The sequence below is a fragment of the Betta splendens genome, chromosome 4 (assembly GCF_900634795.4).
Source record: "Betta splendens chromosome 4, fBetSpl5.4, whole genome shotgun sequence".
NCBI classification, from domain to species: Eukaryota; Metazoa; Chordata; class Actinopteri; order Anabantiformes; family Osphronemidae; genus Betta; species Betta splendens.
Window position 1 is genome coordinate 24,626,222 of NC_040884.2, and position 20,288 is coordinate 24,646,509.

A 20,288-nucleotide genomic window follows, 5' to 3' on the forward strand; every position below is an offset into this window, starting at 1 on the left:
CCAGTGACAGTATGGACAAAGTAGTTTCCCACACCACAAACTGTGCTGCCAGCAAAAATATCTTTTTATGGATTTGCGTCATACAAAATAATAAAATGTATTTAAAAATTTAGTTAACAAGTTAATAATAACTTGTTAAACATTAATGTTAGAGTGGACGTGTGTTGTAGCTCTTTCTTCTTTGTGTGTTTTAACGTCACATTCTTCCGTAGGACTTTATTTTGTGTCTTTCATCACCATGTGGCCTCTCAGTGTTTTCTCTGGTCCTCGGGGGACGTCCTGGAGCACAGGTTGGGAACGACGGTCTCAAAGAATTTCCAACCAAAACGTAACATGATGATAAACAAACAAAGCCCCTGTCAACACACACATGTGAATGTGCTGGAATTTATGCTTTGTCCAAAGGCCTTCAAACCCAAACTCCAGTCATGACCCATGATTTTAGTTCCATGTGGTGCTACTGTAACGTACAGGCGCCAGACGCCCCCTCCTCAAACTCACCCTGTCACAGTCAGGATGGCACCAGCCCTGCTACACACACTCAAGTAGAATGGTGAGGACGTAGGACCACCACCCACGCTGATGTCAGCCAAAAGACAAGCAGGGCTGGAGCATAAGCTCTGGAAGTGGCGATAAGTCATGTTGAACGACAGTAAGACGAGTGTGAAAGAGATCAGAAGCAAAGCAAGACGAGACGAGCGCGGGCTGAGTGTTATTCCAGATGCTCCACCCGCTCCCCTCTTCCCCTTCACTCCCCGCAGGGCTCTCGATTTTCAACAGCAAAAAGAAAAACATCGCGAACGGAGGAAATGTTTTGATGTGTGAGCGTAAAGTGTGTGTTAGATGCGGCGGCCGCGGCGGCTGGCGAGGTGTAAATTTCTAATGGCGCAGATCTACACTACGTGACAAACTGAGGAAGCAACAGTGATGGGAAACGTGAGGGTGTCGCTTCCCCGTGCGTGGGGGTGTGTGTGTGTGTGTGTGTGTGTGTGTGTGTGTGTGTGTGTGTGTGTGTGTGTGTGTGTGTGTATGGGGGGGGGGGTCGCAGCCCGTCCCCTCGGTCGGAGCTGCAAACAGGAAGCCAGATGAAGCGCTCTTAATAACGGGCCACGTCCCCTGCCAGCGTCTTCGAGAGGGGAGGAAACACTGGGAAGAGCACAAATGGACTCATTTGGCAGCATTTGTATGGACCAAACGAGACATCGGACTCCAAGGTAAAAACAGGGGTCGGATCCAAAGCACTGAGCCTCAGCTGCCATTGGAAATACATCCCTGCTGCACACGCGTGTGTTTGGCCCTCACAGTCTGGTTTGTTTCAATCAAAGGTCAGTCAGCAGGATTACAGGGGTTATTATGGTGGTTTCCATGTTAATAAAACACCAACTAATTATGAAGGATCAAGCAGAGAATCGTTGGAATAAACAATTATTTGTGGATCCTGGTGCCTCCTCCCTCCTCTCTTCTCCCTGGACCGGATCCAGACCCAGAGACACCTGTGCCGGCTGCCAAGCATCGCTCAGACCCAGACGACTCCTGCTGCTGCCGACGGCGGCGGAGCTGCGTGTGTCTGCGCAGACGCATCTGCACGCGGCTGCGGGCTTCTCGGAGGGAGACGTTCCCCAACACGGCTCCGCTCGGCGTTTCCTGTGTGATTCTCAGCGCGTGCACCTGCACAGTCAGAGTTTTCACCGCCGTCACCGACGCCGGCGCTCGGTTTCTACATCTCTGCTGTAAACGAGCAGCACGCGCCATCGAACCCGAGGAGGCCCCGCCTCCTGCATCTGCTTTCCATTTGTTGTCTGGAACCCAACCGTCACACCAACATGATAAACAATCTTTCCGTTCCGTCGGAGCCCGGAGTCGGCGTTCGCTTTAATGACGGGGTTTTAACCAAAGACCTGCGTTTTCGCGGCGGTTTTACCTCCAGCTACAATCAGCAAACTCAGACGTCGTAAACGCCGCTGCTCATTTCCCTGCTTTGTTTTTATGCTCTAATAAAATCCCCCCCAAAAAATGATCACGATAACCTGATTTAGTGAGGCTCTCACAATAGGAGCCATCTAAGGCAGTGCATTAGGGGGTCGTATTTAGCAAGCTGCTTCTCTAAATCTCCAAAGTTTCCATTACATGCCTGGCTGCTCCCCTGATGTTAGGGTCCAGGGAGCTTTGCTCTGCCAAGAGCTGCCTTGGAGTCACACACGTATACTGTATAACACACACCAGCCCTCTTCTCGACTCATTAACAACCGGCCTGTGATTCCCAGAAAAAAAAACCCTGACACCCAGTTTTAAGAGAATAACCGGGTATGACAGGAGGAAAATGTGCATGTTTATGTGCACGTGGGCAGAAGATGAATTATCAGCGGTACCAAATTAGCAGCGATGCGCTGTGGTCTTACTCAGCACGTTAAAGCTAATCCGCATCCCTCTGCAGCCCTCCGTCTCCGTTTGATGGTAATTCTGACTGAACACACCACAGGCCACGAACAAACATCAGACACCGAGGGGCGGCCGAGAAAGTGAGATAATGACGACAGGGGGGAAAATATAACGAGCGTGCGAGGCGTAACGAGGGGAGACGAGGAGGCGGGTTCTGCTGGTTGTGGGGTCAGCGGAGCACCGCTCCGTGATGGAAACGTACACACACACTGCTCAAGTGAACCCAACACTTAGGCTGAGTTACAGCTGGACAGCTCGCTGTGGCAGGAGCCGCTGAAACAGAGTCACAAGCAAAACTAATGGAAGTATTAAATGAAAGGCAAATAAATATAACGCCATCTGGAGAGATGACAGAGATTGTGTATGTCTAAAATATTCTGCAGTGACAAAGGAAAAATGATCATTCTGTTGCTGCAATGAAGCTAAATATATAAAAAATATGCATCATCGAAAGCTTTGATCACATTTGATGACATCATAAAACCTGTAGCGTCAAAGGTTACGTTAAGGCCAAAGGTGGAGGAGCTTTTAAAAGGAGAACGACAGCTACTATTAATGAAGGCGACTCCATTTGGTTTTTCAAATGAATTATTTCAGGAGTTTTAATAATAAATAATATCCGCCGACGGTCCAACCCAGAAAGTCACCTGGGTTGGCCAATAGAAGGCCTAGAGGTCCTCCGAGAACACGATCGGCGCCATATTGATCAAACAATCTCACTAAGTGCTGCTCATAATGACGCGGACGCGCCTTAAAGGCCGTCCACACGGAATTGGCTTCATGTGCGTGTGCACGTCACGCTCCGTGGAGCGTTGGCACGGAGCCACGGGTTCAGAGCCACGGACGCTCCTCCTGTGAAAGGCAAAGGGAAGGAGACGACGAAAAGGGCGAATGCAGGAGCGCCTGTGTGAAAGCCAGGAGACTGTTGCATTCAACACCAATCGCTCGGTCAACAGGAGAGAAGGAAAGAAGCTGAGGAATCGGGATATTGAATTTTCAGCCTAATTAGGGAGAATATTACGTCCTTTGTGATCAACCAAGCAGGAACATTTAATTACAAAACCAATTACGAGGTGGCGAATGCTTCACCCCCCCCGGAGACGACAGGACGTCCACGAGGAGAAAAATAAAGGAGAGAGAGGACAAGGACAGGGGAGCAAACGACTCCCTCACTGGATGGAGTTTAGTTTATCATGGACGTAACAGGAGGAGGAGGAATAGGAGAAATCAGCATGGGGCGATCGAACTCTCTCACCTGTTTATCATCTCAGGCAGACACGTCACGTCCGTCAGATCCATGAAGTCTGCATTTGAGCGAGCTAATGAACCACGTGAACTGCTCCTGAACCTCAGAGACCAACATCAAAGATGTAGTTGTGTTCTACGGTGTGTGTGTGTGTGTGTGTGTGTGTGTGTGTGTGTGTGTGTGTGTGTGTGTGTGTGTGTGTGTGTGTGTGTGTGTGTGTGTGTGTGCGTGCCTACGTGCGTGCGTGCGTGCGTGTGTGTCTGTGTGTGTGTCTGTCTGTGTGTGTGTGTGTGTGACTGTGTGTGTGTGTGTGTGTGTGTGTGTGTGTGTGTCTGCGTGTGTGTGTGTGTGTGTGTGTGTGTGTGTGTGGGTGTGTGTGTGTGTGTGTGTGTGTCTGCGTGTGTGTGTGTGTGTGTGTGTGTGTGTGTGACTGTGTGTGTGGGGGTGGGGGTGGGTGTGTGTGTGTGTGTGTGTGTGTGTGTGTGTGTGTCTGTCTGTCTGTCTGTTTGTCTGTTTGTGTGTGTGTGCGTGCGTGCGTGCGTGCTTGTGTGTGTGTGTGTGTGTGTGTGTGTGTGTGTGTGTGTGTGTGTGTGTGTGTGTGTGTGTGTGTGTGTGCATCCATTCACAGCAGCCTCTCTGACTGAGGAGCTGGCACCGTTCTTATCTTTCTCACATTGCCGTGTGACTCACAGCATTACCAGGCAGCACAGTCATTAGGGGCAAGAAGACCTTTCATATCTCATTCAGCCCCACAGCCCCGCTCAGGGCCAGCCAACGGGGACCCCTCACCCCCATCTCCTTCCTCTCCCACCTCCTCTTTCTCTTGGCTTGGCTTTTTGTCTCTGTCCCTCTTTTCTCCATTGTGTCTCTGTCTGGCACTGACTCGCACAGATTTAATGTCAGGTGTTCTCTCCGTGTGTTAAATAAGTCATTTTTTTCTCCCCCTGTGCCTGCGGGGGACAGAGCCTGTGTCCCACCCACCCCTTCGCCAGTCAGCACTGTGTGTGTGTGTGTGCGTGCGTGCGTGCGTGCGTGCGTGCGTGCGTGCGTGCGTGCGTGCGTGCGTGCGTGCGTGCGTGCGTGCGTGCGTGTGTGTGTGTGTGTGTGTGTGGGCTGCTGGTGGCTGCTGGGACATTTAACCCCTACTTTTCCTCACTGCCTCCACTCTCTGACGCCCACCTGCACATTCTGACACCACATTCCTATTGCATGATGGTGAAGCAGCAGCAGTGAGTATCTACCAGCGACTCCCGCTGATGATGAGATATTAGATAAGCAGGGACAATTAGGTAGTGTGATGCGGGGTCAGAGCCCCTCCAGCAGGCATGATTGTCAGATGACTGGCACAAGGGAACTAAATCAAAGGGCAGAAATGAAGGACGTGCTGTAATTTAGATGAACAAGGTCTTTGTCTGTGTGCGTCTGTGTGTGTGTCAAGCTCTGAGTGACTTGTGATGAATCACAGTTGATCCAATGTATGCATTTAATGGGGTTTGAGGCTGTGTTTGCTAATGCAGTTATTCTCTAGACCATGTGTGCGTTAGACGCTCACCTCACGCTTGCCCTTCATCCTGCAGATCCTGATGTCGTTCTTGTTCGACTCCCATGTTCTCTTCTATAGATTAATAACACACACACACACACGCACTTAGAGTGAGCTACATTTGCATTTCCCTGCAGAGTGCAATCACATTTCACAGCCTAATGGTAAGTCATCCGTCCTGGAAGTTGTCGACCAAATGTGCTCACCTTACTGTAGAACATCTCATCTCCTGCAGTGATGTCCAACTCCACACGGTAAAGGTCGTCCCTGGAAAGAGAGAGAGAGAGAGAGAGAGAGAGAGAGGCAGTCAGCCAACACAGCAATATCCAAAGCTTAGGGTAAGGCAAGACGCTGCACTAAGCAAACCATGACCACTGGTTCCAATGCAGAAATACATTTTAGAAATTGGCTCTTTCTTTTGGATGAAATCCAGGCCGCACACAACCTCAGCGAGGCTCCACAACTAAATCATTTCCTGCATATTGTATAATGTTGCACTGTTTGCATCTATAGGTAGGTTACAAACACCACAGCGTCTCCTGCTCAACAACTGGAACGGATTCATATTTTCCCATCGCCTCTCGCCTCATTAAGCTCCACGCTCCTATCAGCCTCATTCCAAAGGCTCATTCTGAATTAATGGACAATTTAAGTAAGTTGTTTTAGTGATGTTTGCAGCCCCCCCCCCCTTCAAGTTGCGTCCTCAAGGTCCAATCCCAACAACATGCATGCATTCATGACAAATCTGCGCTAACCTTGGATGTTGCGCCAGGCAGCTAGCAGATGATATTTGCATATTAATCAAGGCCTTGGGAAGCGGGGCCTCGTCTAAGCAGAGGGCCGGGCTCTGAATTGGCTTATCTGTCAGTCTGCCACAGTCGTATTATTGCCCCCATCTCTGCTGCTCTGCCTTCCACCGCTGCTGTCCGTCTCCTGGTCTTTGATGAGGGGGGGATTATTTTGCGCACCCATGTCTTTGCTTTTCCAAGCAGTCGTCCCACCTGGGTGCGTTTATGTGCGCGTTTGTCTTCTCTGAAAGAGCGCCGTGAGGATCTGTTCCTCCTCCTCCTGCATTATTCATCCTCGGTTCCCGTCGGTTTATTACAAGGTTCCCACTCTCCCTCCACCTCGCGGAACGGGGCGGCGGCCGAGCGGCGAAGGAGTGCGCGGCGCCGCTCGGCGGGTCACGGGTCGAGCATCCTCCAAACGGCGGAGTGGTCCAGAGAGCGAGGCGCGATCTCGCCCGAGCCGCTCCAGCGTCGTCTCAGCATCAGCATAACGAACACAGCACCCGGCCTCGCGGTCAGAGTGGCTGGCAGCCAGCACCGAGCAGAGGCAGCTGATTATTTACACTTCTGCTCGTCTCTCCCTCCGGTCCGCTCCAGGTTGCTGCAGTGATACGGGCCCTGTGGTGTGTGTAGTTTCATGCACTCTTGCTCTGCGTGTGTTAGTGGAAGGTTGCAGTTCGGGGTAAGGACGAGCGTGACCTGTGTGTGTGGAGATTCCATGAGTCTTCAGATTTGCAGGAAGTCTGGAATCACCTCTAGTCACCGCGTCTCAACGTCCAGAACCATCAGGGCTCCTGTTTCACTGCCCTGCTCTGGTTGGGGGGTGTGTGTGTGTATCATGTGCGCGTGGCAGAGCTGTTATTGCATAAAGACCTCTGACCCCTCCAACGCGGCTAATACAAAATCAACACAGGCTCAGGGGAAATTGTAAACATCTCCTCAATTTTTTACTTGAGCGCTTCATGAACATTCTCCTTTTTGGACGCACAAACAAACGTAGACTCAGGTCAGGTCAAGCCCTCCTAAGCCTCATAAGCCTCCCTGTATTTCATTTCAGTTTCCTTAGCCACTAGCTGCTGCGAGTGGCGCTGAGTCTTGAGCCGGCGAATTGACTAACCAGGAGAGGCTGCACCAGCGGACAGGAAGGAAACAGGCCGATTTGAGCCGGGCCACTTAGACTCCCCTCACACACGACAGGATGCTCTGTGTGAGCGCAAACCTGGCTGCTCCACCACGCGCCGACTCGAACCCAACAAGCATCCAGTCACTTGAGAAACGCGTCACGGTCGCAGGCGCCACGTTTCTAAGCGCGTGTGAAATGACTGCGTGAACCTGTAGTTGATGTCTGACTGCAGGTTCCGCCGTCCTAAACGTGGGCGATAAACTGTTTTCAGGAAGCATTTTTTGTACATAAGTAACCACCGGCTTTGGAAAGCTGTGATGTGTATTTTTCACCATTTGCCGACACTGCACAACCCAAACTCATGAATTATTCAGAGGAATAATCATAGGTCACGCTGACATTTCCAAAATTTAAAGCAGAGGCTTTTCAAAAGGTTGTAAATATAAAAAGTCCATGACCATTTTATCATAATTTAGTTAAGTATGGTGCATGTATAGTAATTTGCTGTTCGCTAAATGCCAAAACAGATTCCACTGGGAGGATGTGCACTTTATAGCTTCCATATATAGTGTGGATTCCAGGTCCGCGTGGGCGTCTCCACCTGCGCGTCCACAACTCTCCCCATGCACATATTTATCTCGCCCGCCTGCTAAACTCACGCCTCATTACAGCGGCCTGGCAGATTAAGCTCCGCAGCCTGCGCCACCACTGGCGTTCTCCATCTGAGCCGGCGCCGTGACCTCCGGCGACCTCTGAGGTCGACCTCTGCGGCCGAATGAAGCCAGCGACCTGGAACCCGGCAGAAAGGCAGCACACCTCCACTAATTCCGGGATGGAACTCGGGCTCGGGAGTCGGCCGGGTCCAACGCGGCGACCTCGTTGGCCCGCTCAGATTAGCTCTTCGGTTCCGACCGGCGGCAGCTGCTCATCTTGACAGCAGTGAAATGGGGCTTAACACGGCGCGGCGCGCACTCCACCTGCCACCAGGCAAACACCCAGTTTACTTTCATTTAGCGCTGCTCGGAGGAGGACAGAGAGAGGCAGCCGCTCTCAGCAGGTGCTCGGGGCAGGGATTTAGCAGCGCTAGCAGTCTGAGGCGCGGCTATGCTAATGGTGACAGGATTTGGGGATGAGCGCGTCTTATCAGGCGTTGCACTCTGTAGGAGCGTTTGGCAGCCGTACCTGCCACCGCGGGTACCTTTTCATACGGTACACGCTCTGAAACGCCGCCTTCCCGCTGCGCTGCCTCCGGCTCGCGCTCCTTTTCTCTCCAGACTTCTAGATCATTTTCTGCCAGGAAGCTATTAGCCACTTACTGTACAAGAAACAGATAAATACGCTCTTGAAAGCGGCGTTCGCTGCATTCCTCCCGCTCCTCGCTCCTCTCCCAACTGTCTCCTAACTGTCAGTCTCGCATTTCATTATCATCCGGTTGGCTGAGACATTCATATCAGATTACCTCCACTATTCGGTTAAGGTTTCTGCAGCTATAAATCCAAATGAATGCGTTTGAGGCGGCTGCGTGGCTCCGGTGATGTTTTAGAGCGGACCTTTAGCCCACGGTAGCTGCAGTCGTCTGCGTGCGGGTTTATTATGGGGCTGTGTGCATATGTGTGCTTTTAGACCCCCTCGGTGCAGACAGAATGGCTGGAACCAGGTTACACCGTCTGATGTATTTACTACCATGTCTCAGTAGTGAGGCTGGACCAGCTGGAGGCCAGGGACTGGGTCATTTCCTGGACCAGTGTGGCGTCTCTTATTGGAAACCACTTCAATCTTCTTTCAGGCTGCCACTATATCAGATAACCAGCAACACATGTGGAACGTGGCCTTCTCTCCTTTTGTTTTTTGTACATGTTTCAAGCTAAATTAATTTTTGGACAACACGGGGAGTCAACCTCGAGGTGCAGGGTTCCCGTTAGCTCGGTCTGTTTAAGGTCCCGAGCGGCTCCAGAATGGGTTTTTACGGCGTAAACCTGGAGCAGCTGAGCGGGACGTCCTCGTCTGGTTCTCCTGGCCGCCGGAGCTACTGTCTGTCCGCGATCGGCAGCCTGACCGACATATGGGGACCATCATCATATGGAGAACGAGGCCGAGCATATTGTTCAGCGCAAATATGCAGCTACTGTGCCAGACGTGGCAGGAAACCTGGGTCTGCGGTGATGTCACTCCAGCCTGCAGCATTTGCAAGTCGCTGGAAAAACACCTTTAATGAACAGCCACCCATCACTACCAATGTTTGTGTACCGGTGCGTCCTACCTGGCTCCGATGTACAGGGTCCGGTTGACCTGGAGGACCCGCTGGATGTGCAGGGGCTCCTGTCTCAGCCACGTCCGGTGGGGTCGGCCCAGAAACACCGGGTATCTTCTCGCCACTGTCAGCGTATGAGAGACAGCAGCACACGGTGACTGATCCCGACCTGACAACCCGCTTTTACAGGAGCACTCAACTTAAAAGCTCTCTTAGTCTGCTTTGACACTTTGGCAGTCACAACAGATATTCAGGTTGATGCGGGGGACCAAGTTTCAGACCTGCACTTGAAACGCCGGCGCGTCTCTCCGACATTAAGCACCCAGAGACGAGCACAAACAAATAATCCTCTGAAAAGCAAAGACGCCTGAACCCGACCGCACGCCAGCGCTACAGTCACACCTTGTGTTTCGCCGACTGATTGAGGCGCTTTTTGATGAGTGCTTCATTTACATGCGTCTCGTCGCTGACACGTTCGGTAATGCATGTTGTGCCAACGCGTTCTGATCACTGGGAGGGAGAGGCGCACAGGTAGGTGACATAAAAACATCACACGCGGCAGAACAACGCGCTCAGAGCGCCTCGGAGACGAGGAGGAGGGAAGAAGGGAAATCCTGAGGGAAAGAAATCAAAGGGGTGGAGCACGACCGGCTTCTTCGCATCGTGATCCACACATGGAGACTGTGAGTGTAACAGTGGAGAAGAAGTAAGAGTTGATTAGTGATGGAAGATGAGTAGGACTATTTGTCTTTAACCTTCACTCTCTTATATCCCGCCTACATTCTTCTATCATCTTCTTTCTGCTTCATGATGAGCTAGCTTAATTTGTATAATGTTGCCGTCAACCCATGAGTCTCGCAGCCACTCCAGCGTGGCTCCGACGAGCCTGACAGCCTCACACACTCTGCTCACACTCAAAGAAGGATTCAACCCGGAAGCCATCGATCAATACTATCGAACTGTAATCAATCACGGTGTGGCTCGCGCTGGAGGCTGTCGCGCTGACGTGGAGACTCAAAGTCTGAGTGTGTGAGGAGCTGTGTCTCTCGAGGCTCCGAGCGCGTGTGGGAAAGTCACGGACGCGAGAGGCCTCATTCCCGAGCGCAACCCCGAACCCCCGGCCCTGACCTGGACGGGCTCCATCGTGACCCTCCATGTGCCCCCCCCCCCCGCACATTCAACACCCTAAATGTTAGGGCGCGACCCCACACCTCACACATCACGGCCTGAGCGAGCAAAACACGGCCGAACGGCCAAAAAGTCAGGAGGTCAATACCTTCAGTGGGGATGAAGTTGAGGGGCCCAGTTTCCTCTGGGAACGCAGAGCTGGTCGTCTGGAGCACCCAACACAGCAGGAAGAAGCACGGCGGGACCACGGACGCCATAGCAACAGAGCCGAAGAGTCTGTGGAGATGAAAACGAGAGGAAGAGGAACGATAATGAGCTTTTGCTGAATGAACGCAAGGTGTGAGACGAGCACACGGCAACATGCACTCAGTCACATGATTGCTGGCTCTAACTAATTCAGCGGGCGGCTGATTTTCTCTGCTGCAGCTTCATCTCCTCAGCGCGACGTGAGGAAGGCTGCACGTCCGCCGGGGGTGAAGGATTGAGTCCTCCTTTGGCGGAGAAGTGTCCAGTCAGCTCTGCATGCGGCATCCAACATCACGCCACCCATGACTCATCTGAACATGAGATAGGGACGTATGGAGGGGGGGGGGGCAAGGCGGAAGGCAAGCGAGCGAGTGAAAGGCACAATAACGCTCCAGACTCGAAGCCTGATCCAGGATATGAAGGAGACGGAGCAAGAGGCGGTGAAGTGGCGGTTTCCTTAAATGAAATGCTTGCCAGCGATGCAAATCACTGCAAAACCCACGGTGCTTTTCATCAGGCAGCACCCTCCCATGTGATTCATGTAGAAATACAGACGACGCCACCCTACGGGATCCATCCGACCGAGGCACTCGGCCATGTGGGACAAAAGCTCCTCCAGTTTCCCCTTGACCACGTGCACAAACAGGAACGGCCTCAGCCTCTATCTCTGCCGCCGCGTGCGGTGGAATTCAACACATCTATGCAGGTTATTATTATCTTGAGCTCTGACTCATCTGTGATAATCTGGCAATTTTTTTTCCCCCTCCGCGCGATGTTGGCAAGAAATTACGTGTCATAGAAATTACACAAACACGCTGTAATTCACAAACCCCCCCGACTCCGCTCTGATCCTGTTGCTCCCTCGGTGTCGACTGCAACAACGGGTAATTTGCTACGAAAATCCAGTGGGTAGGACGTTCACCCCCACTGCTGCAAACACAAAACACTAAACGCACCTCTGTTCACCGTGCACAATTGCAACATGTAAAATTTGAATGAACCCGTGTTGGGTTTTCTTTTTATGCAAAAGTTTTCCTATGCTCACGGATGCACAACAAACACTGTGGGTCACAACATGTGCAGCCGCTCAGCTGCTTTGAGTCCCCCTCACTTTCTATTGCGACGCATACAACATAATCAAACTTGAATTACAGTAAATCTAAGCTGTTGGCATGAACATAAACAAAGAACGTGCTCCACCATGCAGCAAAATATGTAGATCCATAACATTCCACCCATTTTTAAACATTACACCATTAATTGAGTTAAACAAATCCAATTTCAGGCTGGCGCTCATTAGTCTGCTGCTGTAACTGCCTCCACTCCACAGACTTTGGGAAATGGCTGCAGGGATTTGTTCTATTTCAGCCACAAGAGCACAAGAGAGTTGGGCACCAATGCCGAATGTCTGAGCTCAAACCAAAGGTTTTGGATGGGTTTGGGTTCAGGACTGAGTGAGCCATTAGCTCTATTAGTTTGAGTGCGTCTGTTCTCTTGACTGAAGAGCCCAGAGTAAAAACATACAGAAAAATAATCAAGTTAAGGCTGACATAGTGTGTTACTGTATGTACTGTATATTGTAGTACAGTGTACTGTATTTAGTCTCTCTCTCATTCACATGCTCTCCCTCCGTCACCCCCCCCCTCCCTGAAGGATACAAACAGCCATTGTGGAGCCATCTCTTTAATGGAGTCCCAGACATAACCTTATCAGGACACATAATCTTTATGGGACATTTCTCAAATTCCCTGCCGTGACATCAGAATAAAAGTGGGTGGCGTGCTAATTACTCAACACCCACAAGCCAAATTACAGGAGGTGAAGGGGAAAGAGTCACGGCGAGAAGAAAGGAGGTCACACAGGGTGGAGGGGAAGAGATGGAGCGGGAGATAAGAGAGGCAGAGAGAGAGAAGAAGAGGAGTCAGGAAGTCAGTGTATCCAATCAGAGCTTCTATTGTTTCTGCTATTAATAATGTATGAATAAATGTCAGGCAGTACGCATTCGATTAGTATAATTACACACCCTGGGCTATACAATTTCACAAGACAGCAGAAAAACTAGATACACAAGTATTAAGGAGAGCGCGTACGTGTGTGCTGCGCTCGCCCGGACCCACAAATGGTTCTGAGCCAAAGCATCGCTGTAATTATGACAAATGGCTGCGGTCGACTCCATTCAGGAGCCCGGCTACGTGGCACAGGCTGTACAGGAGCGTGCCATTATCACTGAGCGAGGCCCGCGCACGTCTCGCTGTGTGCAGGAGACACTGAAGCAAAATATTCCACCCCAGGGTGCCGGGCTTATTGTCTGAAATTGAAAAGGCGATAGATATTGAAGTTGGTTTATTGTGTGGGAGCCTTGGATTTAAAGAGACGTTGAAAACAGTTCTGTCAATAGCGAGTTATTGTGTCAGTCCTCTCATTGTGGAGGCTGTTGCTTCCAGGGTTGTAGCGAATAAATACAGATGGTGAGTGATGACGGTAGAGAAAATATGCCAAGTTCAGCCCGAGCTTTAATTCACTCCTGTTAATGAACTGGGATCCGTGGAGTCGACACTATGCTCCGCTCGCTTCAACGGGATTTTACACGGACCTGTTCATTCGTCTCCTTCCTGACGCAGATCAATTTGATTACGGGTGTTTAGATGAGTAATTTTCTAAACAAAGGTTGTTAGAGAGCTCATCTGGCTGCTGAAAGGCTGGGAGGGGACAGGGAGGAGACTGGGAGGATACTGGGAGGGGACTGGGAGGATACTGGGAGGGGACTGGGAGGGAACTAGCGATCACCGCTGTGACCAGCTCAGAAAACTTAGGCAGCGGAGCACCAGGGAATCAGCAAAGTCCAGATTCAAAGCTCATCAAGTGAAGTAAAACGCTGGGGTTGTAGTTGCTGGTTTCACCTCCTCCCTCGTTCGCTCCCTCAGCTGCTGAGCGTTCCTTAACAAAGCTACTTGTAACGCGATTGCTTCTAAAAATCGGTTGAACCAGCTGAAAGGGAACCAGGATTATGCCTTGTTCTATATATAGAGGAAATGGTAGCGTACGGTAATAGAGCTGCATAAATGGGGACACTGTGGCGCTGTAGCTGCTGGGGTGTTTATGATTAAAATATTTAACAGTGGATGTCATGTATGACAGTAGTCAAGCAATGGTCTGATATAATCCGTTTTCACACGGTCGCTCAGCTTCAAAAGCCTGTATGGAGAAAGGAAACGAGAGCGATCACAGCCCATTCACTGAAATCCATTTATCTTCATTTTACAAGGCAAATTATATTTTTCTCTTCCTGTTCCTTATATAATTTGGAGATACTGCATATTTTAAACCTGCTCCAGCTTCGTGGAGCAGTGTGTGGCTGGGGGCCTCCGTTGTGTCTGGCTCCATCAGTCTGAAACCTGCTCCTGGCGTTATATATTATCCTACGTGTTGTGCGATTATTAATTCTTACAGAAATACCTCATTCCAGACCCATCTGCAAAAAGATCGATGGCGTTTGCCTTTGTATTACAACACAGAAAGAGGCAGCGGCAGCCCAGCAGCAGATGACGTAAATCTACCAGACTCTTGTTTTGATTTAATTCAATTCACAGTTCCCATTAATGCTCTGTTAAAAGAGATAATACTGGAAGGAGGCCAACAACAAGCAGAGGAATGTCGAGCTCTAATAACCTTTGTTATTGCGAGGGAGAAACGCTCCAGCTACTAAAGACGTTGAGCTTCTTTAAATCATATTTTAAAAGGAATTAATACTCAACAAAATACGCCTTTGCACCACGGGTGAGCTCCACTTTGTCTGGCTTTTATTGTTGCACATCATCAAGATGACCTTCAGAGTTGAGCACACCAGACCGTAAAGTACTGTACGTGGGGAAAGATATTAAGTAAGCAGCGGGGGGATCTTATGATTGCTCCGATTTCTTTATGCGGATTTAAAGGCGCTCCACAGATTTGCCAGGACGGGTCTGATTGTGGTCTTAGTGGAGCAGGAGAGGCTGCTTTATGAAGCGCGTGGAATCAACGACAGGTGATCGTCCTCAGTCAGAGGCTGAACATGGGGGGGTGACAGGGGAGAGGAGGGTGAGGAATGGGGTGTGAGGAAGGAGCCCGGGACGGATAAAGGAGAAAAAGATGAAGTGGGAGAGCGCAAAGAAGACGACGCAGGACAAATAAAGTGATAGAAAGTGCACCAGAGGGAATGAGAAACAGAGGTGAAAGCGAGACAAGTCAGGCTTTGAAAAAAGAGGGGGAGTCTCACCGGATATACAGAGAGCGAGGCCCAAGAATGTCCGGAATGAGGGAAACAGAGACACAGCAGAGGCAGAGCACAGAGACCACACTAATGGGAAGGACCTCGTGCCTCACTACTGCTTGGTTTGCAACTTATCTCAATGGATGCCATTTTCCCGAATCAGTGTGTGTGTGTGTGTGTGTGTGTGTGTGTGGGAAAGTGGACTCTGGGAGGTCAGAGGTTGGTCCAGGCTGTAGGACGCATTAAGAAGTTACTGTATATGGTGCCAACGCTTGACCACAGCCTCAAGCTTTCAAAGTTACTGGTTCACTATACACAAAGGGATGAACCACAGTCATAGTCATATTGTTGGGATACTAGAATATCGGGCTTATGTGCAACACTATCGAAAGCAAAAGCAGCCTCTGACGTGCACTTTTGTTCTGTTGCTTTAATATTATCTCCAGACCCAAGCGGACAATTCCTCAGTTCCATCCAGCGCCAGCTCAAACATGTTGTTAGGGTTAGGAAAATATGACGCTTATGGCTAAAAAAAGCCTATAATAATAGTTAAAAGTGCTTCAAGCTCATCCAGTTCTGACCTCTGCTCACTCATTCTCAGACTTTTACATAAAAGCCACATTGATACTTTCACTGGAAAATAATGACTGACACAAATATTGAGATTCATTTTTATAGACAGATAGATAGTGAGTGAAACAACACTTTACCTTTAGCCCATGAACCTTACATCACCCCACATCTCTGACTTTATTATATCCATTCCATTCCACTCTCCGCGAGGCCCTTAAAATTAAAGGTTGACAAAACAGACTGTCTTAGCTGCCGGCAGATTGAATTAGATGTGCTCCAACATTAACTATATTAAAAAGCATGTGTTTCCTCTGCGCCTTTGATTAGTTTGGTTTTACGTATGTTGTATCTGATACATAAACTTCCCTTTGGCTCCTAAAAACATCTAGATTCCTTCTGACCCCAGACAGACGCTCACGACGCTGATGCCCATATGCAGGAGGACGTTCTGTATATACTGTGCACACACTCATCCCTTCTGGGCATGGAGCCTTCACTTAAGCCAAACCACAGCGGTTCCTCTATCACTCGCAGGCCTATTGTAAAAACAATGTCGGAATTCGCTCCGCTGCAGCAAAACGCACCGATTCCTTCCATTTGTTTGGGTTTCGAGTGACCCACAGTCGGGCTCTGTTTACTAGATGTTTGCATCACCACAAAATCCTGGAGTACATGTCACATTTTGAATAGTGAGAAAGAGAAAGGAAAGGTCGAGGGAGAAAAAAGGGGGGTGACCTTTATTCACTGAACATTGATTTTCCCATGCACAAAGATACAGTATGTGCTGCTTGTGCATTAGGACAAAAGGTATTTATATCAGTCCTCCTTAAACAGAGTCGGAGCAGAACATTCTCTGCTGTCTCTGTCGCCTGACGGTGGTACAGTATCATTTTTACCCAGTGCCATGTGTCTAATGGAGCTGTAATTTCAGGGGGATTTAAAGGTTGGTGCTAGAATAAGATAATCTTTGACTCTTCCTCCCAGCAGTGGATCTGCTCCCATTAACAGGCGAGCAGTAGCTCGATTTAAAGAGCGCTGAATGACAGACCAGTAATGTAATACCTGTAATAGCTCATTGTTGATGAATGGATATCCTTTAGTGATACTGGAGGTCTCGCTGCACTTCTGTCGCCGTCATTAACCTTCACAGTCCTCAAAATCTCAGGGAAATTCAAAGAGAGGAACGCCGTTCGCGCTATAGAAGGGGCAGAAGCCAAATTCTGCTGGATTGTCTGCAGGGTAATTACAGCTGCGAGCTCCAGGACGGAGGCGCTCTGAAAAGCGGCGTGCACCTCTCCTCCCTGGGCCGCGCTCGTCTCTTCTCTTTCTGCTCCGCCCCCTCGCTCCTTTCATCCCCTAATCTTTTAACATCGCCGTCGTCCTGAATAGCTCAGAGCGCCGATTCTGGCCATCGGAACAGCAGGACGAGAGACAAGGAGAAACATCACGCCGCAGAGCCAGCGCGCAGATGGGCTTGACCTTTGGCTTCCCACCAGTTTACAACCATCATTAGCAGGGCAAGGATCAGGGGCCAAGGCCATAAATCACAGTCAGACGATCCATGTAGGAGGAACCCAGCTCCACTGCAGTTAAAATGAAAAGAAAACACACTCTGAGACTGACATGAGGCTAAAAGCAACTCCATCCATCAATGGCTGGAGGCTCCATAAAGCCAGCAAAGGAAAACACACAAGGCGATAATCTCCAGCACGGTTATAAATAATACAGAGAGCGTTCTAATGGCAGCGAGGGCTTTTGCAGCATGGCAGACCCCTCTTGATGTGATTACCCATTCCCCCAAAGACATGTGTTATCTTGCATAAATGCTCAGGAGTAACTCAATAGAGCAATATGTTCCCAGCCAGAGACTGTTTGTCAGGAGGAGGAGACGTGGATTTGTTGTAATGGCAGCGAGGGACACGTCGGTGGGGTCGCGAGGTCACGGGGCAGGAAAAAATACAGGTCTGGGGAGAAAGTCCAACACGAAAACAGACCCTGCTCATGCAGTTTGTACAGTATGAATCTGGCTAAACCACCGCATACTGTAGGAGAAATTAGAAAGGACACTTAGTGAATAAGAACAATAAACAGCTCAACCGAGGGGAGAGTTTTACCTCCAGTTCGTGGCTGTTTATGAAAAACAAGACAATAAGCCGCGAGGGGAGATGTTGTAACGGCAGAACATGACAACAACAAACCCTGCAAATGGGAGATGCGCGACACACAGAGTGAACACGGTCGGTGCTGTTTGTTTAACCCGGTTGTGTTGTTGGAGACTTGACAGCAAGACCCAGTGATGAAGTCACTGTGACTAACGGCTCCAGCCTCGCAGGTATCCAAACTCATTTGTGGGCTTTAATTATGATGAAAGGCGGCTTTGGGTCTGTTTCTCCTTATTGTCAGTCTTCAGATGAAGCTACTGGAACCAACCGGCTGCTGCTTTATGATTCATTTAACAGACTGATATGTTCTTCTCATCTTGCTCCGGGCAAGAAAGGGAAGAAGTGTGTTGTTGTTTTTTTTTTCAAACTACTCCTTAAAAATTCAGCGCTGGCACAGCGCCACGACGCAGAAGTGGCCCGAAAGAGCGGTCTCCTCAAAAGCGGAGCAACAAAGCGTTTACAAGGTCAGATTCTACAACACAGACGTTTCTGAATATCACAATGTCTGCGAAAAGGCCGGCGTGAAACTTTGTGTGTGTGAGCGTTGCGGTTCTGAAGCAGGAACGAGTCGACATCTCTATGCTAATGTTGTTTACACCTGTGGTAGCGGCGCTCTCTCAGCGCAGGCGGATGAAAGCCCCCGTCATTATCGGCACCTTCCCTCCAAAGCCGGGTCCGATGTGAGCTAAACGTGCCAGACCGGTACACGCGTCAGTCATATCTGCCTCCAGAAATTTGATTTATTTAGTCAAATTTCACTGGAAACTCATCCTGTCAAATACTTTGAGGGCCGCATACACACAACTGAGAAGCAATTTAGTCCTCGCTGACAGGGAGGCACCGCATCCTCTCCCGGCGGACGGGGGCCAGAGATAGAAGCGCACACAGCGAGCTCCCAGCCTCCGAGTTCACCCTGACGCGCATGTACGCACGCACGTGGAGCCCACGCACTCCAGTGCATCCAGTGCAACCAGTGCTCCCAGTGTGTCCAGTGTGCCCAGTGCATCCAGTGCAAGCAGTGCAACCACCGCATCCAGTGAATCCAGTGCATCCAGTGCAACCTTGAATCCAGTGCACCCAGTGCGCCCCAGTGCGCCCCAGTGCGCCCAGTGCGCCCAGTGCATCCAGTGCAACCAGTTAATCCAGTGCACCCAGTGCGCCCAGTGCATCCAGTGCAACCAGTTAATCCAGTGCGTCCAGTGCATCCAGTGCAACCTTGAATCCAGTGCATCCAGTGCGCCCCAGTGCGCCCAGTGCGCCCAGTGCATCCAGTGCAACCAGTTAATCCAGTGCGGCCGGTGCATTCTGTGCACACAGTGCATCCAGTGCGCCCCAGTGCGCCCAGTGCAACCAGTTAATCCAGTGCGGCCGGTGCATTCTGTGCACACAGTGTATCCAGTGCGCCCCAGTGCGCCCAGTGCATCCAGTGCATCCAGTGCGGCCGGTGCATTCTGTGCACACAGTGCATCCAGTGCGCCCCAGTGCGCCCAGTGCGCCCAGTGCATCCAGTGCATCCAGTTAATCCAGTGCGTCCAGTGCATCCAGTGCAACCTTGAATCCAGTGCATCCAGTGCGCCCCAGTGCGCCCAGTGCGCCCAGTGCATCCAGTGCAACCAGTTAATCCAGTGCGGCCGGTGCATTCTGTGCACACAGTGCATCCAGTGCGCCCCAGTGCATCCAGTGCATCCAGTGCAACCAGTGCATCCAGTGCGGCCGGTGCATTCTGTGCACACAGTGCATCCAGTGCGCCCCAGTGCGCCCAGTGCGCCCAGTGCATCCAGTGCAACCAGTTAATCCAGTGCGGCCGGTTCATTCTGTGCACACAGTGCATCCAGTGCGCCCAGTGCGCCCAGTGCATCCAGTGCAACCAGTTAATCCAGTGCAACCAGTGCATTCTGTGCACACAGTGCATCCAGTGCGCCCCAGTGCGCCCAGTGCGCCCAGTGCATCCAGTGCAACCAGTTAATCCAGTGCAACCAGTGCATCCAGTGTGTCCAGTGAATCCAGTGAATTCAGTGCGTCCCGTCCGCCCGGCCTGCTGCTCGAGTCTGCCCCCCGCTCCTCCACCTACACCTCCATCAGTGCATCTGGGATGCTGTTGATTGAATGTCGCATCCCATGAGCCCTATAGACTCGTGCACACATGCACGCGTCCCCGCGGTGTCAGTAAACAGGCGCCTTCCATTGACGAGGCAGGTGTGAACAAAGACGCATTCCCGCTTGCAGTGGATCTGAACTCACACACACACTCATGGCGTTGCAGGCGTGGGTCCCAGGCCCGGCTGTGTGCGAGTCTGATCCCTCTCACCGTGTCTCTGAGAAGCATGTTAATCAGGAGGAGGCTGCCAGCTCCGCCGTATACGTCTCTATCTGCCGCGCTCGCGCTCTCGCCCGCCGCGTCTCTATCTGCATCTATTCTCTCCAATCTGTCTCCGCTCGTGTCAAAGCCCGCATCTCCAGCCCTACCTCGCATTTACCTCGCACTCCTCTCCTCCTCCCGCTCCTCTTCGTGCTCGCACCCTCATCCCGACGCTGCAAAT

The 20,288-nt window shown here is 50.8% G+C and overlaps 1 protein-coding gene across 1 annotated transcript in view; it reads right to left on the reverse strand.

The window, feature by feature from the left end:
- The window catches only part of sema6bb (sema domain, transmembrane domain (TM), and cytoplasmic domain, (semaphorin) 6Bb), a 94,748-nt gene that overhangs the window by 37,353 nt on the left and 37,107 nt on the right, over positions 1-20,288 (reverse strand). Inside the window, exons 2-5 of the mRNA XM_029148961.3 lie at positions 10,667-10,794; positions 9,400-9,514; positions 5,435-5,495; positions 5,238-5,300 (exon numbers count right to left, since the gene is read on the reverse strand). Of these exons, the coding sequence (XP_029004794.1) occupies positions 5,238-5,300; positions 5,435-5,495; positions 9,400-9,514; positions 10,667-10,775 (348 nt within the window). The 5' untranslated portion in view covers positions 10,776-10,794. The remainder of the gene's footprint in view (positions 1-5,237; positions 5,301-5,434; positions 5,496-9,399; positions 9,515-10,666; positions 10,795-20,288) is intronic.